The 27,568-nt window shown below is 44.0% G+C and overlaps 1 protein-coding gene across 1 annotated transcript in view; it reads right to left on the reverse strand.

Annotated features, from left to right (window-relative positions):
* The window catches only part of galnt17 (polypeptide N-acetylgalactosaminyltransferase 17), a 289,144-nt gene that overhangs the window by 128,259 nt on the left and 133,317 nt on the right, over positions 1 to 27,568 (reverse strand). The window contains exon 5 of the mRNA XM_055658049.1: positions 26,552 to 26,749. Coding sequence (XP_055514024.1) covers positions 26,552 to 26,749 — 198 coding nt within the window. The remainder of the gene's footprint in view (positions 1 to 26,551; positions 26,750 to 27,568) is intronic.

Below are 27,568 nucleotides of genomic sequence, written 5' to 3' on the forward strand. Positions count from 1 at the left end.
GAAAATTATGGTTTTAATATTCGTTGCCCAATAGTAAAACAGGAAATTGGGTAAGGCTAGTCCTCCATTCTCTTTGGATTTGCCCAGGTGTCGTTTATGTATTCGGTGGCTTTTGTAGTCCCAAATGAAATTAGTAACAATGGAATCCATTTTTTTAAGAAAGATTTGGGAAGATATATCGGTATTGTCTGGAATAGATATAAAAGCTGCGAGAGAAAGAGCATCTTTACAGCATTGAGTCTGCCGAGAGGTGCTATTATTCTGCTGGGAGAATTTTTTACATCATGGGTGCAACCGCGAATAGGAGGTAGATGGTGTCATTTTCTGGAGATCAACAGTGCTCTATAAAAATAATTGGCATTGGCTGAAAGTTGCAGCTTTGAAATTCTGCCCACTGAACAACACCGACCATCGATCACCCGCTCACACTAGTTCTACATTATTCCACTTTCGCATCCATTCCCTGCACACTAGGGGCCAATTTTACAGAGGCCAATTAACCTACAAACCGCACGTCTTTGGGATATGGGAACACCCGTAGGAAGTCCGTGTGGTCGCAGGGGGAACTTGTAAACTCCACACATCTGCATCAGACGTCAAGATCGAACCAGGGTCTCTGGCACTATTAAGAGACTTTAACAAGAAATATATAAACTAAAAAAAAGACAGTGCTAAGGACAGGAAAGGAGAGGAATTTCTGATGCATCTATAATGTTCTGAATCAAGATGTCCCCACTCCAGCATTAAAAATAAGTGCTTGGATAAAGAATATGTGCTCCTGTTATGGCCGTTTTGATTAGAGTAAACTCAATATAATTTGGCATAGAGTGATGATGGAAAACGAGCAGAAAATATTGAGTTGGCACTCAATGGACAGGCCAAGTAGTTTCTTACCACAGATTAAATTCTATAGTTTGTTAGTTTTAAAGATACAGTGTAGAAACAGGCCCTTTGGCCCACCAAGTCTGCACCGACCAGCGATCCCTGCACATTAACACTACCCTACATGCAGTATGGACAATTTTTTTATATTTATACCAAGTCAATGAACCTACAAACTTGTACGTCTTTGGAGTGTGGGTGGAAACCGAAGATCTCGGAGAAAACCCACGCGGTCACGGGGAGAATGTACCAACTCCATACAGACAAGCACCCATAGTCGGGATCGAACCCGGGTCTCTGGCGCTGCAATCGCAGTAAGGCAGCAACTCTGCGCCACCGTGCCGTCCCTTATTATTTAATGACGCCGATTTTGTAATTTACTGATACAGGACAGAGCCCTACCCCCTTAGTACATTGGCATGTCAGTTGTTGACTCTTTCTCCTCTGCCACAGGTCTTCATGGCATTGAAAATCGAAAGTGTAAAGACAGCTGCTGTCATTCATAGCCCGGGTAATTAAAAAAGCTGCAAGCCATCAGGGAACCTAATCAAATTGTAAAACCTACAACTCAAGTGAAATTATTGCTGTTTCAAATCAAATTAGGGTTGTCAGATTTCTGTTAAACACTGGCATAAATTAGAGACCATTGCAGAGTCTGTACTATTACTAAAACTCTCATCTTGTTCTCTTATGGTTTGCTTTTTAAAAAATTTGCGCAAAAACGGTGCCCTATATCGCTAGGATTTTCCGCCACCTTACTCACCGTTCTCCTCTGCTCCAAACGCATCAAGTTTTGTTCCGTTCGGTGGAAGATTACAAAAGTTATGAAAAACTTTTTTAAAAATCGTGAGATCAGCAGATTGGTTTTTTCGCCTGTCAGTCACCATGAAGGTAACGCCTCTTCCGGCATCCGCTGAAGTATAAAACCCCGGAGGCGGGGCTGAGTCCACAAGCCGTGCTGATTGAGTCCGCAAGAGTGGTCGGAGAAGCCACTGAGTGGAGTTGGGGAGGTGCTGAGTGGATTCCCTCCTCCTCCCACATACCCCCTCCCCCCCCCCCCCCCCCCCACACCCTCCTCCCCCACGCACCCACACCCCCCTTTACCCCTCTCCCGTTCCTCCAACTTCCCCCACCCCCACCCCCCAACACCACCCCCCCCCACCACACCAGCCCACCCCCACACCACCCATCTACCCACACCAACCCCCCCCCCCCCCCCCCACACCCCACACACACCCCTCCCCCCCCACACCCATCCCCTTTACACCTCTCCCATTCTTCCTCCCAACGGGTCCCACTTAGTCTAGTAATAAGTAAAATTTATAAAGATACATATAATAGCAGTGATGACAGATGTCAGCACTAACATCCTGTTTATCAAATCCTGAGGCAAGGAAAGAAAATCTTTGGAGAAAAGGCAAAGGTGATGTTTAGGGTCGAGGCCCTTTGAAGGAAAGGACCTGAAACGTCACCCATTCCTTTGAAGGGTGTCGACCCGAAACGTCACTTATTCCTTTTCTCCAGAGATGCTGTCTGACCCGCTGAGTTACTCCAGCTTTTTGTGCCTATCTTCGGTTTAAACCGGCATCTGCAGTTCCTTCTTATGCATTCCTGGCTTCAGGTTGCAGTGGTTCAGCATGACAACTATTTTGAAGCATCTCCAACAGCTCTGGATGTCTGTTCAGCTTTAACGTGGTTTGTCATTCAATGGCACGGAACATCCTTGTAGGTCTTTGCCCTGAGACACGGCACTACTTGTTTTTTTTTTCCTCTGGCAGTGGTCTCAGAGCATCGTAGAGGAAATTCCAAGGTTATGTGTAAATTAGGCACTCGTATCCATTCTGGACTAACTGTTAACAACCTCGGCAGCCTTTGCGGGACACGTACAGAAGGCAGAAGCAAAAATCAACTCATGATCAATTGTACGGAGACTGAGAATCATCTCAGTCCCCGGAGGCTCTCACTATTGCCAAGCTGTCCGACATACCGCCACCTGGAAGGCACCCATGGCTGAGCTCTACAGAACACAAAGAAACGTCCTGTCACCAAGAGTAATTGCTTGGCAAGAAATACCAGCTACGGACATTAATCATTTTTCAAAAAATAAAACTGAGCTGTATTTCATTCCAAATGTGTCTGGAGAATAGCGTAACAAAGGTGCTTGAAGATAAATTTGCAGCAAGATAGAAATGTTGGTAAAAATACATTGCACCGTGCCCGTTTCAAGAGGACTATGATTACATTATGGGAAGATAACGTTTAGCTGAAGGTCTTGTCTTTATGAGGCCAACCGTACAATCATTAAGACTTTGTTTTCCACTTAGCTATAGACCAGGAGTGAATGTGAAAGGTAATCTGAAATAAAACTAGAAAATGCTGGAAACACAAAACCGGGCGGGCAGTATCTGTGGTTAGAGAAACAGGCCACAATTGCTGTCTGGAAGATTCATAAGAACTGGTGAAGGATCCCAGAAATCTTCACCAGAAAGGTGCCAGATATGAAATGCTTATTGCTGTTTCTCTTTACTTTTAGTTTAGAGATACAGAACGCCCATTGGACCACCGAGTCTGCGCCGCCTAGTGGTCATCACTGGACGCTAGCACTATCCTGCACACTAATGACATTTTACAACTTTTACCAAAACCACTTAACTACAAACCTGGACGTCTTTGGAAAGTGGGAGGAAACCGGAGCACCCAGAGGAAACCCATGCAGTCACGGGGAGAACATACGAACTCCATACAGACAACGCCCATAATCAAGATCGAACCCGGGTCTTTGGTGCTGTAAGTAGCAACTTTGCTTTAATATCGGATTTCTAGCATCTGTTGTTTATGTTTTATTTTCATGAAAGGTAATCTTTGAGGATACAACAAAACTGAGATGGTAAAAGGATCCTTCCAAGGCTGTTGAAGCCAATTCTAGAATGCCTTCAATAACCATTTGTCGGATCCTTAGTTTGGTCTAGTTTAAAGATACAGCTTGGAAACAGGTCCTTGACCCACCAAGTCCATGCCGACCATTGCTCACCAGTTCACGCTAGTCATCCCACTCTCTCATCCACTCCTTGCACCCTCCAGGCAATTTACAGAGGCCAATAAACCTGCAAACCTGCATATCTTTCTGATGTGGGAGGAAACCAGAGCACCCGGAGGAAACCCTCGCGGCCACAGGGAGAACGTACAAACTCCACGCAGACAGCTTCCGAGGTCAGGATTGAACACGGAACCCTGGTGATGTGAGGCAGCAGTTCTACCAATAGCAAAATAGAGCTGGGTGCATATCAAGAAAATTGATCTTAAACTTCATTGCTATACTTCAGTGAAAACTATTTTCAGTGTCTTTAAAGTTACTAGTCAAATATGTACAAGGAGCCTGTTCTCAGAATGTGACAGTATTGATGTTGGAATCTCCACAATTATGCCAATGGAGTATATTGGTTTTATTATTACAGTTTAAATTTGACCACATTACAAAAGTTGAAACAAAGTAATCTTTCAAATCTCCACTGTGCAAAATGTGCTTGGATCAATTATTTGCATTATATACTATGTGCAATATTTCAAAGGTATTACACTATTTAATATAAATCAATTACTCTTCGATGATAAAATCCAAGTGGAGAAATCTAATCTGAAGACAAATAGCATCAGATTCCTGCAAATTCCAGGCTTATCAAGCTCATAGGGAATGGCATATATATTTGGATGTGTCTTTAGCCAAAAGCGGTTTAAAATCTTATTGAAAATAAATGTGAAAATATCATGGTAGAGTTGCGGCTTTGCAGCGCCAGAGACCCGGGTTCGATCCTGACTACGGGCGCTGTCTGTATGGAGTTTGTACGTTCTCCCCGTGACCTGCGTGGGTTTTCCCCGGGTGCACTGGTTTCCTCCTACACGCCAAAGACGTGCAGGTTTGTTGGCTAATTACCAAACTAAACTAAACACCACATTTACTATAAAAAGAGATTGTCCAAGAAGATGCAGGGAGTGTAATAGGAGGGACCTATCGACATTGCAGAATTAAGTTTTCCACCAGGTGCTTGAAATGGCATGAGGTTGACTTGCACTCCGATACCAGCACATAAACAGAAGTGTATGATTGTCCAGAGAATCTCACCAAATGTCACTCAAAATGTTTTCCCGATATTTTACTGCTCAGAAGGGCAGAGCTCTCAAAGCGCAGTCTCTGTTGTAGCCTCACAGCAAATCTACACAGCAAGGGAAGATTGAGGCAGTGGGGAGAGAGAGCCAGAGACAGAGAAGAGAGAAAGAGAGAAAGAGAGAGAGAGAGAGAGAGAGAGAGAGAGAGAGAGCAAGACAGAGAGAGAGAGAGAGAGAGAGAGAGAGAGAGAGAGAGAGAGAGAGAGAGAGAGAGCAAGAGGAGAGAGAGAGAAGAGAGAAAGAGAGAGAGAGAGAGAGAGAGAGAGAGAGAGAGAGAGAGAGAGAGAGAGAGAGAGAGCAAGAGAGAGAGAGAGAGAGAGCGCACGAGAGAAAGAGAGAGAGAGAGAGAACAGAGAGAGAGAAGAGAGAGAGAGAGAGAGAGAGAGAGAGAGAGAGGCGAGAGAGAGAGAGAGAGAGAGAGGGGAGAGAGAGAGGGAGAGAAGTGGAGAGGGGAAGAAGGGGAGAGAGAGAAAGAAAGTGAAGAGAGGGTGAGTGGGAGAGAGATCCCATGTCCTCAAAGGGTGAGCTGCAAGCCCTGGTCAGTGAGATACGTACCCAACCAGGGACCCATCAGGCCTGTCAGAACATCCAGACAGGAGATGTCTGCAGTGCTCTCCTCCAGGACAGACGAGAGTCACCAGCCTTTATAGCAGAATGAGTCTAAGATCTTTAAGAGATGTCAATCATCACGAATTCAGAGAGATTTTAGCAAGAGATTAAAGTAACTGGAGCAGACATTCATGTCTTATATTTACTATGGAGAAGGCAGGAATGGGGTACTGATTGTGGATGATCAGAGAGAGAGGGAGAGAGAGAGAGTCTATTGCAGACAGACCTTCACAGAGAATGAGAGAGGAGAGATCACCTGGGTTCTTTTAGGAAGGAAATGAGGAGGGATTCAATTAGTCAGAGGGTGGTGAATCTGTGGAGAGGAGGGGTTGAGAAAGAAAGGATCAGGGGAGACTTGGGGCATATGATATAACCATCCTATGAATTGGATACATATTTACCAATACAATGGTAACCATCCCAGGTAGGATGTGGGTAAATGATATGAATAATGGCATATGATTAAATCCTGGGAATTGGAACATATTTACCAATACATGGAGATAAATAATGGCATTAAAATGGGACTGTCAACAATAACAAAATTTTTGAAGAAACATAGAAACATAGAAATTAGGTGCAGGAGTAGGAGAGACCGCCATTTAAAAGAAAGTGTAAAAGAGGGTGAGTGGGAGAGAGATCCCATGTCCTCAAAGGGTGAGCTGCAAGCCCTGGTCAGTGAGATACGTACCCAACCAGGGACCCATCAGGCCTGTCAGAACATCCAGACAGGAGATGTCTGCAGTGCTCTCCTCCAGGACAGACGATCTTCACACATCACAGCTGTCTCACATAATGTCACCAGAATATCAAGGTGATCTTCACCCTACTTTATAGCACGAATGCATTCTCTGCACATGTCTAAGATGTTTAAGTGAGATGTCACTCATCAAGAATTCAGAGATATTTTAGCAAGTGATTAAAGTAACTGGAGCAGACATTCATCTTATATTTACTATGGAGAAGGCAGGAATGGGGTACTGATTGTGGATGATCAGCCATGATCACAGTGCTGGCTCGAAGGGCCAAATGGCCTACTCCTGCACCTATTGTCTATTGCCTATTGTCTATTGCAGACAGACCTTCACAGAAGAATGTGCAAGGATTCTATGCATCACCTGGGTTCTTTTAGGAAGGAAATGAGGAGGGATTCAATTAGTCAGAGGGTGGTGAATCTGTGGAATTCATTGGAATGGGGTTGAGAAAGAAAGATCGATCAGCCATGATTGAATGATGGAGTAGACTTGATGGGCCGAATGGCCTAATTCTGCTCCTATCACTTATGAACAATCAAGCATATGATATAACCATCCTATGAATTGGATACATATTTACCAATACATGGTAACCATCCCAGGTATTTGGGTAAATGATGAATAATGGCATTAAAATGGAACTGTCAACAATAACAAATGCATTTTTGCTCATCTGTGAGGTCATTACAAATTGCACAGATGCATCAGATATTGCACCGTTTTCTGTTCCATTTTTAACTTTTAAAATGCTTATTATTTTAGTCACATTTTCTCCTAACATTTGCAATGTAACTAAATTATTCTGTCTCCGACTACATTCTAACTTTGCCCCGCCCCCTCCCCTGTCATCAGTCTGAAGAAGGGTCACGACCCATTCCTTCTCTCCAGAGATGCTGCCTGACCCGCTAAGTTACTCCAGCATTTTGTGTCTACCTTCGATTTAAACCAGCATCCGCAGTTCTTTCCCACACATAAATGATTCATGGAGAGTCTTATCTTTCTCATGCAGAGCCAACACTTGCAAGTCTGTAGATTTCTTTATACGTCAATTCAAGAAATACAGTTAGTTCCTCCACTTTTAAGTCATAATGTTCTATAGATATGTATCCAGCTGGAAGGAATAAGAGACATTCAACCCCAGGAAATTATTAGATACAGATTGTTTTTCTCCCCGCAAACCACCAAACAAATTCTGCATTTCAAACTTCCATCCTTCCGCACAGCATGGCTTCAGGAAAAATGTCCCCCTTGCTGGGGGGATACTGCAGCATCTGTAGTGTCTTGTGTCTCCAAGTCTGCATTGTGGTCATCATCATCCAATTTGCAGTACCCTCTGCATGGAAATGCTTGTTGCTTACAATTGCTTTATTTTCATGAGTTGGCACGACATCCCTTACATGCTCCCTATTACATTTATTTAAGAGCACGCTGATTTCCATGCTCCAATCAATGGACAGTCCTTACTCATGGTGATTCACTAAAGGGCCTGTCCCACTTACGTGTCCTTGGCACGCAAATTGAGGCGCATGGGCATCGTATGGCCGCGCGGGGCCAGTCCCACTGAGAAGCGCGGAGGGGTATGTAGTTGTGCGCGACATCGCGCGGGGCTCCGAAATTAATGTAGCGAACAAAATCTTTGCTCGCCAACGGCCTGTCACGTAACTGACGGCCAAAGTGGGACAGGCCCAAGACCCTGGCGTGATGCAACGTCTCACCTTCAACAGCAGCAGAAGCAGGCAAACGATCGCCGAGCTCGGCCTGGGGCTCACGGCCGTTGCACTCCGGTCCGCCCCCATTTCTACTCTCCAAGCGGGGCCAAGAAAATTGAAGATAGACATAAAATGCTGGAGTAACTCAGCGGGAACCGGCAGCATCTCTGGAGAGAAGCAATGGGTGACGTTTCGGGTCAAGACCCTTCTTTCAGACTGAAGAAGAGTCTCGACACGAAACATCACCCATTCCTTCTCTCCAGAGATGCTGCCGGTCCCGCTGAGTTACTCCCGCATTTTGTGTCCATCTTCAAATGACGTCACGCGCTCCAGACGGCTGTGCGGGCGAATGAAGCCCCGTGCGACCTTCGTGGGACCGTCGCGCCTCGAAGTCGTGTAATTAGCAACCCAAAGACACGTAAGTGGGACAGGGGCTTAAATCTCAATAGATCTACATGCATTCATAGAAGGAGTCATACAGCGTGGAAACAGACCAACTTGCCCACGCCGACCAACCTGCCCCATCCATACTAGTCCCACCTGCCTGCGTTTGACCAGTATACCACTAAACCTATCCTATCCATGCACCTGTCCAAATGTTTCTTTCGCCGGCAACTTGTCTTTATGAAAGCATCCTGTGAAATGGAAGATGAAATGTTAAAACATAAATGTGGAAATGCTGCATCTGGCATCAGCAACTAAATGGTGCCTGCCTATATCTGACCTGTCATGTGAAAAATGGACCATTCTTAGCCATTTTCAGACTGAGCAAGGTCTCTGAGCAATGAACCAGCACTGCTGAGATATCCACCTACTTGTGCAAATAGTTAATAAATAAATGTACACATCCATCGTTTGACATTAATATGAACTTACAGAGAATTTAACAATGTGTAGTGTGGTCACCTGCTAAAATAAAGTGCTGGAGTACAGATACCATGGCAGCAACGAGAAGTGTAAGCAGGTATGTAGTGATCGGCCTTTCATGCTGTAGCAGAACTGGATAAAAAAAACAGGATATAATGTCTGAAGTATGAACTGGATAAGATTATTCAGAGGGTGAACAAGAATTGGAAGAATTTAAAAACGAGGGAAGTTAGAGAAACAATTATTCTGTAAACCAGATAAACTTGCCAGGGACAGAATGATGAAATGTAGGACATCTTGGAAGACAAGGTCTCACTTTGCCAATGGGTTTCCAATGGGGATATCCCATCTATTCCCAAATTCTGAATTAGCTGGGAATTCTGAAACTTAGAGTGAGAGTTTGGCAAAGAGAACATAAAATTATTATCTCGACACACAATGCTGGAGTAACTGAGCGGGATGCTGCCTGTCCCGCTGAGTTACTCCAGCATTGTGTGTCTATCTTTGGTATAAACCAGCATCTGCTGATCCTTCAAACACATAAAATTATTGGGATTATCTGAGGGATGAATTAGCAGGGATCTACTGGGGATAAAGTCTGGAAAGAAAGAATGCAGCCTGCCCAATATTCCAGGTGGGGGCAGGGAGGCGAAGTGCTGGGAAGATCAATGCTAGATTCAGTCATTGAGAAAGGTCAGAGAGATAGTCAAGAGATAGGTGTTAGGAGGTGCCGGAAAAGATAACATTATTTGGTATTAAGTTGGAGGAAATGTCAACTCTTCGCAATGGTCTTGGACGGATGGGGAAAGAAACATTAAACTTCAAGTCAACAATGAATGCAACGAATTGTAATGAACAATGAAAAGAAGGGCCTGTGTAAACAAGAATTAAACTCACTCCAACCCCCCCCTCCCCTCCCTGCACAGCTCCATATCCCTCCATATAACCTAATTATGCAGGTTATAAACATGATAAATTCAGATTGTACAAATGTGCATTGTTGAAATATTACTGATAATGGGAATAGGAATACTTTATTGTCACATGGCACAGTGAGATTATTTGCTTGCATGCCCAATGTACACAAATAGCGGCCAACAACGGCGCTGACAATGTTACAACGCACGCCGGCTTCCCCTTTTTGTCCTCCCCCCCCCCCTCAACAGTTCAATGCACCAGAATTGTTCACGGGTAAATCCCCATATGAGAAGAGTACATCTATGAATTTGCCCAATGCTTACACTGAATGTTAATTTAATAAAGAAAGGGTTAATAGATTTTGCAGAGTGAAGCCTGGACTAAACTCAAAGTAAATAGAACTTGCAAATGAGAGTGTAAATTCAGCCTGTCATCTGGCTGACATCTGGTGATGCTGTGAGCATTTGTCATTCTTTCTTCAACTTCAGTGTCACCACATTAACGTGATTGGCAACGCATTACTTATGATGATGAATCCCTCGGATTCTTAAAAGACTTTCCCGTCTTTGCAAGGCTGCGGCTTAGGACTTCAGATAATTTTGAGAAAAAGTGCATCAGTATAAAATGATTATAAAACAAAGATATTTAATGTGTTGAAGACCATCCCCTGCAGGATATTCAGAGACCTGCTCCATTTAAAAAATAATAATCTGGACTTGTGACAGTTGCAGTTGGAGTCCTGGCTGGAGTCCTCCAGTTTTCGCCAGGCCGGTGGTAATGGGCACAACTTAAAATTCCTGAGCCTTGTATCATAGAAAGGGAAATGGGCAGCTGGCATGGATTGGGACAAAATGGTAGCCGTCTTGGCTTGGTTTATTTAACCTGCAGTACCATTCCCACTCTTGGTCAGACATCGCTGGGTGAGCTCAACTCAGCCCTGCTGCTTGATGACTGAACTGCATACAGATCAAACATACTCTGTGTGATGTGACAGTCAGAATACATTTCCCAGGGTGGGAATGTCAAAGATTAGAGGGCATAGATTGAATGTGAGAGGGACAAAGTTTAAAGGAGATGTGCGGGGCAAGTTTTTTTTGACAGAGAGTGATGGGGAGCTGGAACGCGCTGCCAGGGGTGAGGGTGGAGGCAGGTACGATAGTGGCATTCAAGAGACTTTTAGATAGGCACATGGATATGCAGGGAACAGAGGGATATAGTACATGTGCAGGCAGAGGAGAGGAGATTAACCTGGCAAGGGTATTGTAGGCCCCAGACTCTATTCCTATGCTGTAGAGTTCCATGTTCTATGTGCTACCTGTGGCAACAGGTCACTGATTAACATTGCGAGCGAATGTTAGTTGCGGGACACTGTAAGCCCCACCCTTCCATCCCAGGCTCGCTATGATTGGGCTGGAGAGACATTCCCTTGTCATGTATCTATACACTGTAGATGGCTTGATTGTAATCATATATTGTCTTTCCGCTGACTGGTTAGCACGCAACAAAAGCTTTTCACTGTACTCGGTACACGTGACAATAAACTAAACTGAAACTGAACTGAAACTTAAACACAGGCCATTTAAGTAACAGCACCAATGGAAAACCATTGCCCTGTTTCCATGACTCGTGGGTGAGAACATTCACTTCTAATTTCTATGGCACCAATTCAAAGGGCACAGATAAGCCAGGGATAAAGGGCCTGTCCCACTGTACGAGGTAATTCAAGAGCTCTCCCAAGCTTAAAAAAAAATCAAACTCGTGGTAAGTACGTAGAATGTACGTAGTGGCTACATCGGAGCTCGTGGATGTCTCGTAGCGGCTCGTAATGCTAACGGCAGGTACTCGGGAAATGTGGGAACTCGTGAAGTGTTTTCAGCACTGTGAAAAATGCCCACGAAAGCCCCGAGTACCTACGAAAGGCTATTATCGTAATTCTCCGAATTCGAATCAGGGGAAACTCGGGAACTTGAATTACCTTATACAGTGGGACAGCACCTTAAGGACAATTCCGATTCATAGCATGAATGCTTAAAATCAACAGAGCATTTCAACGCAGGTGCAATTAGTGCCCCGTATTCTGTGGCAATGAACATTCAAACTGATCTGACAGCATAACTTGTTGAAAGCAGCAGCTATAAAGCATGACATCATTAAGTACAGCACACAATCTCTGGCCCCTCGACACTGAGGAAGATTGGATCACAGGAACAATACTAATTGCCTGACTGCATCTCTCACCACAGCTTGTTGCTTTCGTAGTTGACAGCGAGTAGCTGAGAGAAAGTTTCAACCTTCATCGTCGTGTAGGCATGAAACGGAAGGCTTACCGTGCAGCATTCCAACTGCCATGGTGGAGATTTGGGAGATTCAACAAAACTCCGGAAATACCTTACACTTTCCAAACACACAAGGGTCATTCATGGGCCAGTTGGCAGCTAATTGTTACATACATTCCTAAGTTGCTCACCCTTCATTGCAGTTATACAGATACATCCAGGTACTGCCAAACCAATCCAAGAACATTTCCAATTGCTGTACTGCTGTAACATACGTTTGAATCAGTTTTTCCAAGAGAGATATTTCTAGAAATCACGATGTTTGAAGGATTCAATTATTTCTGTGCTGGTTAAATATTAAGATTTGCATTGAATGGATTAGATAAGAAAGTTCACCTGTCCCCCCCAGATCCTGTCCAGCTTCTACCGCTGTACCATTGAAAGCATCCTGACCACTTGCTTCACGGTATGGTACAGCAGCTGCACAACAGCTGACAGGAAGGCACTGCAACGGGTGGTGAAAACCACTCAGCACATCATCTGTGCCCCGCTCCCTGCCATGGATGCCCTCCACCGCAAACGGTGTCTGAGACGGGCCGGGAAAATCATTAAGGACCCCTCTCACCCTAACCATGGACTATTTGCCCTCCTCCCATCAGGGAGGCGGTACAGGAGCCTCAGGTCTCGCACAAGCAGGCTGAGATACAGCTTCTTCCAAAATACCATCACCCTGCTGAACTCACAGGCCCGACGCTAGCTATCTTTACGATGACAACGATGAGAAGGCCTACCGGGAGGAGGTGGCTGATCTAGCACTCTGGTGCCAGGATAACAGCCTCCTCTTGAACATCAAAAAAACGAAGGAGCTGATCATGGACTTTAGGAGGGCACATCATCCGAGGACGTACACTCCATTGAGGATAAATGGGGATCCTGTGGATAGGGTGAACTGTTTTAAATATCTGGGAGTCCACATCTCCGAGGATATGACATGGGCATCACACGCCTCAGCACTCGTGAGTAAGGCAAGGCAGCGCCTTTACCACCTCAGGCAATTGAGGAAATTCAGAGTGTCTCCGAGGATCCTCCAGTGCTTCTACGCAGCGGCGGTGGAAAGCATCTTGTCCGGGAACATTACCATCTGGTTTGGGAATTGCTCTGCCAAGGACAAGAAGGCTCTGCAGAGAGTAGCGCGTTCGGCCGAACGCACTATGGGAACTTCACTCGCCCCCTGCAGGAGGTGCAACTCCAGAGCAAATAAAATCATGGGAGACCCCTTCCACCCCTGCAACGGACTGTTCCAGCTGCTCCAGTCAGGCAAACGCCTCCGTTGCCATGCGGTGAGAACGGAGAGGTTGAGAAGGAGTTTCTTCCCAGAGGCAATTCGGACTGTAAATGGCTATCTCACGAGGGACTAACTCTACTGAACGTTTTTCCTTCCATTATTTATTATGTAAAAGAACATGTGTGTTATGATTGTGTTTATAATTTGTTTGGTTGTTTTGTTGTTTATCTTTTGCACAAAAGTCCGCGAGCATTGCCACTTTCATTTCACTGCACATCTCGTATGTGTATGTGACAAATAAACTTGACTTGACTTGACTTGACTTGACTTTATACTCTTTTATCTGTATATATTTATTGCCTATGTACTAGTTTATTCATCCACATTGCACATATTGTTTTAACTCTGATTAGCCGCTAAACTGCATTTCGTTGTACCTGTTCTCGTATTTGTGCAATGATAACAAAGCTGAATCAAATCAAATCAAATCAATCAATTTCTGCGTATTAAAGGAAATGGCGTGTGAATGGAATAGCGGCCTGAGTTACTTCTTTCCCGATTCTTATGTCCAATGGTCATCTATTTCAAAACAGGTCAAATTCTTGCTGTTGAGTGAGTGCAGCATAGGTTCACCAGATTAATTCCCGAGATGGCGGGACTGACATATGATGAAAGAATGGATCGACTGGGCTTATATCATTGGAATTTAGAAGGATGAGAAGGGATCTTATAGAAAGATATACAATTCTTAAAGAATTGGACAGGCTAGATGCAGGAAAAATGTTCAGGCCCGGGTTCACAGAATAAGGGGTAGGCCATTTAGGATCGAAATGAGGAAAAACTTTTTCACCTAGAGAGTAGTGGAATTCTCTGCCACAGAAGGCAGTGGAGGCCAATTCACTCAATGTTTTCAAGAGATAGTTAGATATAGCTCTTAGAACTAACAGAATCAAGGGATATGGGGAGAAAGCAGGACCAGGATACTGATTTTGGATGATCAGCCATGATCATATTGAATGGCGATGCTGGCTCATAGGGCTGAATGGCCCACTCCTGCACCTATTTTCGATGTTTCTATGTTTCCATGTTAAAAAAGGTTACGGAAACTATTACCTTCCATAATAAATTAAAACAGGTGGAAGGTACAGATATGTTGTGCAGAGTTCTGGTTACAATGGGTGACGTTCGACATGCATTTTTAAAACTGCTGGCCACTATCATTGAAGGCATTAACACTAATACAAAATAAAAAAACAGGAAATGCTGCAGATATTCAAACGTTTCATAATGTCTGTGGAGAGAGAAAGACAGAGTTAGTGTTTCAACCATTTTTCATCAGAACCAGAACTGGTTGAAAGTTTTGAATCACAGCATGGAAACAGGCCCTTCGGTCCACCGGGTCCACGCCGACCATCAATCAGCTGTACATTATTTCGATGGTATCCCACCTTTGAATCCTCCACAATCCTCTGCAATTTACAGAAGCCAATTAACCTACACATCTTTGGAATGAGGGAGGAAACCGGAGCACTCGGAATAAAGCCAAGTGGGCACAGGGAGAACATACAACTGCGCAGATAGCAACGGCAGTCAGAATTGAACCCGGGTCTCTGGCGGCAACTCTACAGCTGCTCCACTGAAAATTGCTTTCCCATGAGCAATATTTTCTGCACATTAATTAACACTCAATCAGTATTTGTTGCTAATGATAATATATTTGAGTTTAACGTGTTGATTAGGTGTTCAACAGCCGGCAAATAAACTCCTTTCCCGTTCCCCCCATCCCATCAATGATATTTCGAGGGATCTTCGAAAATCTTCAAGATACAGTAGTTAACGATTAGAGATCTTATTTTCTGTTGCCATGAATGTACAAAGCTTGGATAGAATGGATGTGGAGAGGATGTTTCCACTAGTGGGAGAGTCTAGGGGGAGTCTAGGACTAGAGGCCATAGCCTCAGAATTAAAGGACGTTCTTTTAGGAATGAGATGAGGAAACATTTATTTAGTCAGAGGGTGGTGAATCCATGGAATGTTTTGCCACAGAAGGCTGTAGTGGCCAAGTCAGTGGATATTTTTAAGGCAGAGATAGATAGATTCTTGATTAGTACAGGTGTCAGAGGTCACGAGGAGAAGGCAGGAGAATAGGGTTTGGAGTGAGTGATAGATCAGCCATGATTGAATGGCGGAATAGACTTGGTGGGCCAAATGGCCTAATTCTACTCCCATCCCTTTTGACCTTATGAAGGTGTTTACCGCTATTAACAGTTCTTTGGTTGCATATGGAGTGAATAAATTGAACAAACCCATTGTTTCTAGGTATGAGTAAATTGGTACGCAATCATTTGGGATGTTGCAATGACATCAGGAATGATTAATGGAATTTCAGGGCAGGATTAGCTCCTGGACGAAGAACGAGAGAAAGTTACTCAATCTGAAGGAATAATTCTCCCTCTGAATTTTACCGAAGAACAGTGGGGAAGACACTTTCACTTTAGCTCGTATGCCTTCACGAAAACCTTCACCACTACCTTGGAGAGGCCAAAGGCTGCATCACCACTGGATGGCTGAGATGTTATTTTCCATAGTGTTATGCAATCACTTGCGTGGCAGGCACAAAGAACTGCAGAGGGCTGTCGTCCTGTTTAAAGTTGCACTGTCTGTATAACTCGTTATCACCTGAAGGATCATTGTGGACTCCACCTTTCCTTGATCATCATTACTTTTTGCATATCTTTCATTCAGTTGTTCTATATCTCTCTACATCACTATCTATATCTCTTGTTTCCCTTTCACCTGACATAGAGTCTGAAGAAAGGTCTCGACCCGAAACGTGACCCATTCCCTCTCTCCAGACATGATGCCTGTCCTGCTGAGTTACTCCAGCATGTTGTGTCTATCTTCAGTAGCATTAGGTATAGGTTTGTCCCGCATACACTGGGGGAGGGAGGGGAGGAGTATGGGCCGAAACAACAGAGCCACCAAAATCCATCACCAAATCCAAAGATGGGCTGGCAGTGCCGTGTGTACACAATTTCTTAAAATTTATGTTAAAATAATTTAGATTACAGCAAGTCGTATTCATACAGCACAAACCTCCCTAATGCACAAGATGAAACAATAAAAACTGTATTGTGACTCACAAACCAAAGAGATCCCACCAACGTATAAAGTCCTTGGCAAAGTACAAATAATATCTGCTTTTAACAAGTAAAGTCTCGTGCTTTAAGTTTTATTTAACTGGACCTCTTGTCATCCACCTTCTACGAATCAATTGCAAGCTGTAAATCAAACTGCTGAGCTCACAAGCTTCAAATGTATTAATATCTTCTCACGCATTCCATCTTAATTGTTATAAACACATTTTAATTACACAGAAAGGTGATTTGTGAGTCTTTCCATTGTTGGAGATTGCCTGGGTCCATTTGCTGACATTAAGAATGGATGATCTGTGTAAATGTTCTTACACTACGTTGGGAGTTTCACTGTCCCCTTTATTTCTGCTTCAAGGAAACTGCGAGGTAAAGTGGCTCACTGTGATTTTAGTAAAGTGGAAAAACATTTGTGAAGCATTGCTAGTTTCAATGTTTAAAAAGGCAGTTAATCAATATAAAATAAATGATGCACTATTTCCATTAAAACTCATAAAAAATATAATCAGTCAAAATCATTGAACTCATCTGCCATTAAAAATCTCTCTGTGCAATGTGCCACAGCCATACAGTACAGCAGTCGTCTGCAGCATAAGACATGGCATTTCCAGTTTTTTTTTTAAAACACTGTAAAATACAAAAATATAATCAGTCAAAATCATTGAACTCAGACTACCATTAAAAAGGAGTTGGTCTCTCTGACTTTTTGAATCATGTGATGCACAGTACCGTACAGCTGACACGCGGACAGATCTACATCTGCGAATACAGATTTAAAATTCTCTTTTAAGGGGCCTTCTCTTCTATTTCTACTTTCTACTTTCTCTCTTCCTTTTTTTATTTTTTATATACACACTTCACGTTTTTCTACTCTCTACCATCTATTTTTCCACTTTTTCCCCTTTCTATTGTTTTCTTTTTCTTGTCCTGCTTACTTCCTTCTTATAACATAAAACTAGAGGTTGTACATAGAATGGATTAATTACATAGTTGGCACCTAAAATTAGGTTCCACTGTACTGTTTTGTGCTGTATTAACTTCTAATAAAATAAACAAAAAAAAAACGAAACTTTGAGCAAAATGTTTCACTGTATCTCAGTACACATGGCAATATTAAATCAGTAGTAACACCAATTAGTACCAATAAGTATCTGGATACAGATCCCACAGACTGCCCATCAGGATTCAATCTGCCATCTTATGACTGGGTATTACCATGAAAGTCCTGCACATACTCAACCTCCAATATTGTACTGCTCCCCCAAACCAGAATGAAGCATAACTACAAAGTGCTGAAGTAACTCAGTCAGGCAGCATCTCTGGAGGGAATATTTAGGCGATTTTTAGGTGATATTTAGATCAGGATCCTTATTAAGAGTCTGAAACTTTGCCGATCCATTCCCTCCAGAGATACTGCCTGACCTGCTGGGATACTCCAGCACTTTGAGTTTTGTTCAATATTCCTGCATCTAAAGTTCCTTGTGTCTCCACGTCATAAAACTACGCTGCACATTGCCAATGACTTCCCAACCAGTTCAGTGATGGACCACAGCAGTTGCCATCTAGAATGCCATCACACGATTCAATGATCACACATTGCTGATGAACTGGTCTCATTATGCATCTACTGTACATATTGATCTGATGAGCAACAGGCACAGCAAGACTTGAGCTTAGATATGAATGATATTATCTACTGCACCGAACATCTAACTCGATTACAGAAAATAATATTGCATTGCACATCCAAAAGGCTGGGAAAGTGCGGATACTATATATCATTAAGTAGATTGGACCGACATTAATTTCACATTTTAAATACATGATGGTGGGAGTAGTTAAAAATAAATACTTCTGAAATGAAACGTTGTACTGAGTAATCTACCCATAATTGCTCAGCTTGCTGTGGATTTCACACGTCTCACATTCCTCCTTGAACTAAATCATTGCAATTAAACATTTTATGTATTGTACCCAAAGATCAAAGTAATCTGAGTCAATTCTCTGTGCCAACCGAAAATCTTTTGGGCACACAGTGTAAAACCTCGATAATGACAGTTTTATTTCACAGCTTAACAACACAATGTTCTACATCCTTCTGTAGATTATCTACTCAGAGCATTGCTAATGCACTTGTAACTAGCACTTCCTTCGAGACAAAGCTTCTCACTTTCACAGACCCCACTTAACCTGCGCTATTGAAATGTTCTCTGGAGACCTGCGTCTGAATATTTTTACAATACGGATAAGCTCTATGAGATATTTCAAGACGTAGACTGGAAAGAAAATCAGATATATTGCCATAAACACGAGGCTTACAATGAAGGTTGTCAAGCATCATCCCTGTCATTGAACATCGACTGGCTGTGTGTATCTCTGGCACAATGGGATTAAGAGTGCATGGTCAGTGAATCCATTTTAATCATGATTAATTTTAGAATGTAGTGGCAAAGTTAAGATAGAGCAACATCAATTTACAAGAAACTCTTGTAAGGAAGGATCTACAGATGCTTGTTGGCCCTTGCAGTGTACAGTTCATCAATGAAGGGAAGGTTGCAGCCAACAACCTTCTCAGCTGATCGGACATTTCGCTGCAGCCTCCGGATGTCGTGCTTGGTGGCTGTGCCAAACCAGACCATGATGGAGATCTATTAGCCCGATATGCAAACTGCAGATTGGGTTCTCAATACCATCCTGAATGCTCCTTCTCCATTCTGAGAATTCATGGCTATGGATTCCCAGCAACCATATAGTCATACAGCAAGGAAACAAGCCCTTCGGCCCAACTTGCCCACACCGACCAACATATCCCATCTATACTCGTCCCAAATGGTTATTTAGCCCATTTCCCTCTAAACCTGTCCTATCCATGCACCCTTCTAGATGTTTCTTCAAATGTTGCGATCGTACCTGTCTCAACTACCTCCTCTGGCTGTTTGTTTCATACACCCATCACCATTTGTAAGAAGGGTCTGAAGAAGGGCTTTGGCCCGAAACGTTGCCTATTTCCTTCGCTCCATAGATGCTGCTGCACCCGCTGAGTTTCTCCAGCTTTTTTGTGTACCTGCCATTTGTAAGAATAAGTTACCCCTCGGGTCCCTATCACATCTTTTTCCCCTCCCCTTAAACCTATGAATCATTGGAAGTGTTGCATTTCTTCAAGAAGACTTTGAGCATATCTTTGAATCTTTTCTTTAGTTTGCCTCGCAAATCACTTCACAGAATAGAGTTTGTAAGAAAATTGTCAGCGTTTCAATTGTCAGTGTCGGACATATAGGTTAATTTTGGAACAAACTCATAAAGGGAAAATAAAAAAATTGAACTGTTACCCGAGTGAAAAGAATAATTCTCCATAACTGTTACCCGAGTGAAAGCTTTTACATTTGCACACTTTGATGTATTCAGAATTAATTCTGATTAAAGGCAGCTTTAAGGGATGGGATCCATTTATACATCACATATGCTATTGGCATTGCCAAGGATTATGTTGCATAATGTTACAAGTATTAAGCTGCATGTTGTAAGCTGACAGAGAGGTTGGCCACGAAGGTCTAAGGAATGACCAGTTATGCCCCTTTCCCGCTTAGGACTAGTGCGGAAACAGGCCTTTCGGCCCACCAGGTCCGCGCCAACCAGCGATCCCCGCACATTAACACTATCCTACAGGGTAGGGACAATTTTTACATTTACCAAGCCACATCTTTGGAGTGTGGGAGGAAACAGAAGATCTTGGACAAAACCCACGCAGGTCACGGGGAGAACGCAAAAAATCCGTACAGGCACCCGAAGTAGGGATCGAACCTGGGTCTCCGGCACTGCATTCGCTGTAAGGCAGCAACTCTACTGCTGCGCCACCGTGACCGCCCGTTTAATAAGTTTGATTTAGAGAAACAGTGCAGAAACAGGCCCTTTGGCCCACCGAGTCCGTGCTGACCAGCGATACCCGCGCGCGCACTAACTCCATCCAAAGAAAAGAACCAGAGATCCCTGAGAAAACCCACGCAGGTCACGGGGGGAAAGTACAATCATCATTGTTAATATTACTGTAGTTTAATTTAGTTTAGTTCAGAGATAAAGCACGAAACAGGTCCTTCGGCTCACCGAGTCCGCATCGACCAAGCGATTCCCATACATTAACACTCTCCTATACAAGGGACAATTTACAATTTTACCAAAGCCAATTAACCTACAAGCCTATATACCTTTGGAGTGTCGGAGGAAACCGGAGCACCCGGAGAAAACCCACGTGGTCACAGGGAGAACGTACAAATTCCAAACAGACAGCACCCGTAGCCAGGATTAAAACCAGGTCTCTGGTGCTGTAAGGCATTTCCTCTGTGCCACCGTGCCACCCCTAGCTGGAAATATGACTGCTTGGAGATGTTGATTCCTACAATCTTACATCATTTCTTTCTAGTCTGTTAGGTGAAGTGAGAAAAGGGTTAAAATCAAGGAACTTTGTGCTCAATTTGGTTACATCTAGGTGGAGCAGATTTGTAACCTAGCCAGGGAATATGTACATACATTTGACGTTATTTCTGTTCATATATCCATTTATGATTTGGTCATCTGTCTCACTATTTATAACCTAATCTGTGGGTGAATGAAGTATTTAATGTATTACAATCCAGGGGAAGATTATACAAGGTATAATCATGGTAAATATTTAGATAACATTATGCAATGGAGGATTTCTATTTGACTCCTGGGCCTACAATTAATGGGAAATAGTAGACGGTTGGTTGCACTCAGCAAATGCAAGGTATTGCTTCTTCTGCAAGCTGTCTGAGCAGCCGAGAAACCCTAGACTGATGAGTCTTTCCTTGATCTGCTGTACCCAAGAGCACAAGAAAAGGGAGCAGGCCACCTATCCCTCCAAATATTCATGGCTGATCTATGCCTGATGTCAACTCCTCTTCAATGCCAGTTTGCTTTAATTCCGTAATCTTTCAAAAAATGTATCTACCTCCATCTTAAACACCTAAGGCCTGTCATTGTCCCAGTTTAGTTTTGTTTAGTTTAGTTTAATTTATGAACTAGTATGTATCCTGCTTATATCCTGCATTTTTCACACACAGAGTGGTGAATCTCTGGAATTCTCTACCACAGAAGGTAGTTGAGGCCAGTTCATTGGCTATATTTAAGAGGGAGTTAGATGTGGCCCTTGTGGCTAAAGGGATCAGGAGGTATGGAGAGAAGGCAGGTACAGGATACTGAGTTGGATGATCAGCCATGGTGCAGGCTCGAAGGGACGAATGGCCTACTCCTGCACCTATTTTCCATGTTTCTATACAGCGCAGAAGCCGGACCTTCGACCCACCGAGTCCACGCTGACCAGCGATCCCTGCACAATAACGCTGAGTGTCATACTCAGCTTTTGGTCTCCATGCACTTAACATGTGCATAGTGTGTGGATGAACACTCCTGTTTCCCTGGCTAAGTTCCTGGCTTACATTACTTCAATGTTACAACATACAGGAGAACATTTTCCTTATCACACTGTGGTTTGTACGATTTTGCTGTGCACATTTTAGGCACTATATATTTGTTACTTAGTAAAGGTGATATTACTTCAGAGTAATTCACTGGCTGTGAACTTCTCTTGAGAGTCAAAGAATATAGAACAGTGCAGCACAGGAACAGGCCCCTTGGCCCACAATGTTTGTGCCTGCACATGATGCCAAATCAAAACTGATCTCAGCTGCCTGCACATGATACATATTTTCCTATTCCCTGCACATCCAGGTGCCAATGTAAAAGCTTCTTAAATGCCACTACCCTATCTGCCTCCACCACCACCCCTGGCAATGCGTTTCAGGCCCCCAACACTCTCTGTGTAAAAAAAAATGCCCCGCACATCTCCATTCTCGCCTTATAGCTATGCCCTCTCGCCTTATAGCTATGCCCTCTCACATTGGACATATCCACTCTAGGGAAAAAGGTTCTGACTGTCTACCCTGTCCTTCCCTCTTTCTTAGTTCCGAAATTATTGAAGGTATTCAGGGGATCACATCTATTTTGGCCAGCGGGCTGCAAACTGAGGAATACTCTGCCTGGACAAAAAGAACCGAATAAACAATGTAGTGAAGCAAATCATCGAACCCCCATCCAAGTGGAAGCTTTTTCTTCTTTTATAACTTGTCCAAAGTAATAATGGAAATTTCTAAGCTGCACGGTTTAAATGTTGCAACAGTGACACTGCTGTCAAAATACTACTTCGAACGGTTTAATCAGTATCTTATCAGCCCAGAGTGTAGAAACTGCCACCGTTCTAACACATACACTTGCAAGGAAACACCTGGCAACCTTCAACAAATCATTGGAAAAACAAGATCAAAGATAAATAAGCCTGGCTACTTTTCACGGCAATGAGACGTGAGGCTCAGAAAATATGTTAATAAAGCTGAAATCTCAGGTGGTTAATTACGTTTACCTGTCATAGATTATCATAACTAATATCCATCAACAAAAAGACTTGTGTTCCTCCAATTCTCTAGTGTTGAAAACCCATGTGCTCGTCAGACTGAACGGCTCTGACCTTCCAATTCATCAGGCTGGTCGATAATTCTTATATTCTGTCTGGTCCATTCTTTCAGTTCATTTGTTTCCTTTATATCAGAGCCCCCGCAGTTCATTCGTAGCACCCTTTCAAAAACTGGTAACGTCTGCATGTCCAAGCACTTTTATGAACTTGGATATTGATCTATTGGCCCTTGTGGCTAAAGAGATCATGGGATATGGAGAGAAGGCAGGTACAGGGTACTGAGTTGGATGATCAGCCATGATCATATTGAATGACTGTGCAGGCTCGAAGGGCCGAATGGCCTACTCCTGCACCTATTTTCTATGTTTCTATGTATCTGCATACATTTGATCATCTTTCTGAACAATAACAGATCTATCCATGTTATTCAGCTCCTGAAGAGTTTGGAATCGCTTTGTTTGGAGAGTTGCTCCTTAAGATTTTATCCTATTCTTTGGGATCTTGGAAGGAAACTGAGCTTAAAAAAAAAAATCTCTCTCCCCTTCCCTTCCTCCTGCTCCTTGTCCCCCCCCCCCCCCCCCCCCACCCTCCCCTCATACCCACCCCCAGCTCCTTGAACTCTGGACGATGGTGTTCTGGGGAGGCAAAATACAAGTGGGAATCTCTCCCAAAATCCTGCAACGGTATAACAGTGAGCAGCAGCACTTGGAGTCACAAGGACCTGCGGGTGCTGGAATCTTGAGCAAATCACAAAGTGCTGGGATGACTCCGCGGGTTAGGCAGCATCTGTGGAGGGAATGAACAGGGGACGTTTCTGGTTGGGACTTTTCCTCAGACTGATTCAGATCGGAGCCCTTGACAACTGGTCCCAAAACACTGTTCAAGGGGTACAACAGCACAAACAGTCACGAGGACATCTACTGTTGATTCAAGCAAAGTCAATGGATTAATCTCAATGAAAGTGGGCAGAGCTGGCAAATTTCATACAGGCTTTCTCCCAAGGTGGTTTTGATCCCAATGGCCCTTCAGTCTGTAGCGTAGAAGATAGTCTCCTTCAGCCAGCTGAGCTTGTTAAAACAACTACTTTCTGTGCAGGAAAGTTCAGTACTCCCCTCTTCCTCATTGTTCATCCGAAATGAGGTCTTTGGGGATTCCAGCATTTACGCAGAGATGATCTTGGCCTAAGACTGTACTGGATAAGTAAACGCCCAGTAAAATACTCCACTGGGCACCATGAAGTTTCATCTAAGACCATTAGGGAATGAGTTCCATCAAGAAGGCTCATCAGCGTCTCTTCTTCCTGAGGAGACTGAAGAAGGTCCATCTGTCTCCTCAGATCCTGGTGAACCTCTACCGCTGCACCATCGAGAGCATCCTTACCAACTGCATCACAGTATGGTATGGCAACTGCTCTGTCTCCGACCGGAAGGCATTGCAGAGGGTGGTGAAAATTGCCCAACGCATCACCGGTTCCACGCTCCCCTCCATTGAGTCTGTCCAAAGCAAGCGCTGTCTGCGGAGGGCGCTCAGCATCGCCAAGGACTGCTCTCACCCCAACCATGGACTGTTTACCCTCCTACCATCCGGGAGGCGCTACAGGTCTCTCCGTTGCCGAACCAGCAGGTCAAGGAACAGCTTCTTTCCGGCCGCTGTCACTCTACTAAACAACGTACCTCGGTGACTGCCAATCACCCCCCCCCCCCCCCCGGACACTTATTATTTTTATTTTTTATTCAAATCGTTTGCTATGTCGCTCTTCAAGGGAGATGCTAAATGAATTTCGTTGTCTCTGTACTGTACACTGACAATGACAATTAAAATTGAATCTGAATCTGAATCTGAGTTTCCTGCTGACATTGTGTGCAAATGCAGTGCCAATCTCAGGGGCAATGCCTGGCGCTAACTTACCTGTTCAATACCACACTACTGTTGGACTGAGCCTCCTACTGGTTGAAGGTTGAAGCGGCAGAATGACTATGGGATGATCGGTCATGTGTCCCTGACTGATCTCACAGCTTGTGATGTTGGACACCTGACATTGGGAATCAGCAGGCCTCCCTCCCTCAAGAAAAGAATAAATCACTTGTAAGACACTGAGATGTCTAGTACATTAGAGAACAATTTATCATTGTCTTCTATGCCAGACTGCTCAAAGGTTCAGATAAGGACATCCACTTCAAGCAGAAATCAGGCAAGCCTTCTATCTCCACTTCAAGCCTTCTTTTTAGTTTAATGTGTACAGTCTGAAGAAGGGTCTCGACCCGAAACGTCACCCGTTCCTTCTCGCCAGAGATGCTGCCTGTCCCGCTGAGCTACTCCAGCTTTTTGTGTCTATCTTTTTTTTAGTTTAATTTAGTTTAGTTTAGGGATGCAACATGGAAACAGGCCGTTCGGCCCATCGAGTCCGCACAGACCAGCGATCCCTGCACATTAACACTATCCTACACACACTAGGGACAATTTCCACATACACCAAGCCAATTAAGCTACAAACATGTACGTCTTTGGAATGTTGGAGGAAACCGAAGATCTCAGAGAAAACCCATGCAGGTCACGGGGAGAACATCATACAAACTCCGTACAGACAGCACCCGTAGTTGGGATCGAACCCGGGTCTCCGGTGCTGCAAGCGCTATAAGGCAGTAACTCTACCGCTGCGCCACCATGTCGGCTTTTTGGATGAGAGCACGGGCTGTTTTGCGCTCTAAGGCTCGGCGGACCACAGTGCCGTGCAGGGAGCCGCTGGATACATCGGACGTGAGGAGCATGTGGGAGGGTGAACCGGGGCAATGCCTCCAGTGCCTTCGAGGTCGGCTGCAGCTGGTGCCCCCAGGGCACTAAGATGGCCGAGCGAGGAGCGGGGCATCGGTTCGTGGGTCGTACCGGGCGAAGGTGACATAGGAAGGCCCTACAGGGGCCCGGTGCTTACCTGGATCGGCAGCTCCTCCAGTAGAACGCGCGCGTGGGTGGACCGGACATCTGGACTTTGAAAACGGTGTCAAAACATGGTGACGCCCACATGTGATAATATGCAAACAGAATTTCTCTATGTAGCTGCACATATGACAAATATGGCACCTCTGAACCATTGTTGTTAATTCCAAACCAACAACAAATGATATTACACAATGAAGGGGGTCATAGCTCCATGCCTCGAGGTCTCCTTGCAGAGGTCTAATTTAAATAAGTTCGAGAAAGTAAAAATTGTCCTCAGTGATTGATCTAAACCTTTATTTTAACTGCATGCTGCAAACAATACATGCATGCATCGTGCCACTTAATACCTTGGCCATGATTCCTGATCCCACACATGAATCATTGGGTGGGCTTCATTAAAAATCTGTCTCTCAAGCACAGCCAGGGATTCACTGATAATAATCCACATCTTACATTGTTTTATCATTAGTCTGAAAGGATAGTAACAGAAATACTACTAAAAGGACAACTGACCTGATCGGCAAAGTAGGGTCTGCTTGTTCCCACCATTCCTTCAGAGGACTAATGTACATGCACCAGAGCTCCCAGCTGTAACCATGGGCACTATTCTCATAACGTTGCACCTCAAATGTCTCGTGCTTGATGTTGTCAATGGAAGGAAGAATTATTCGCTTTCTGTCTTCTTTGATCCTGGCCAGGATTGGTTCAACCCTAAGACAAAGAACACAGAACGTGATCAAAACCGTTGGATTTTACAGAATGACTGCAAGCCGGGAGGGACTTGTGTGATACCAATGTGGTACCGTCATCATCCACTGGGATGCTGTGTGGATATATAGTTATTTCAGTCAGAGCAAATACATAGAATCACACAAAAAGATAAGATGCAGCCCCTTACTGAGGCTTAGTAAATCAACCTTTTCATGCACATTCTTCACAGTCAAGAAGGTTATTCTCTCCCAAGAACCTATCCAATTCTCTTTTGAAGAGTTTGAATGGCTTTCTATCCTCCACCATGTGCGGAATTCTATTTTTCAGTCTGAAGACGGGTCTCGACCCTAAACGTCACCCATTCCTTCTCTCCAGAGATGCTGCCTGTCCCGCTGAGTTACTCCAGCTTTTTGTGTCTATCTTCACATTCTATTCTTCACCCACCATTCTATTCTCCATCCTTCCATGAATAATCTGACTATACTTCATATCAAGGTGAACAAAATTGGATTGTTATTACTTAGGTTTTCTGATTTACATAACAAGAGGGGAAGAAAACCACTGCTTATGTTATTTTTGCTTCAACTTCAACGTGTGATATTCAGTATCAGACATTTCTCCCAGAGACGCGGGAGAAAGTGCCTTTTTCCCTTCAGCTCCCTTCCTTTCAGCTGTCTTTCCACTGAGTGGATTAGCACGCAACAAAAGCTGTTCACTGCGACAATAAACTTAACTCTTAAACTCATAACCTTAAGGACCACCTTGAGGAGGGCAGGGGGGGAAGAACAAAGGGGGACAGGGGTACTTTGTAGCTGTGTA

The sequence above is a fragment of the Leucoraja erinacea genome, chromosome 28 (genome assembly GCF_028641065.1).
Source record: "Leucoraja erinacea ecotype New England chromosome 28, Leri_hhj_1, whole genome shotgun sequence".
NCBI lineage: Eukaryota > Metazoa > Chordata > Chondrichthyes > Rajiformes > Rajidae > Leucoraja > Leucoraja erinaceus.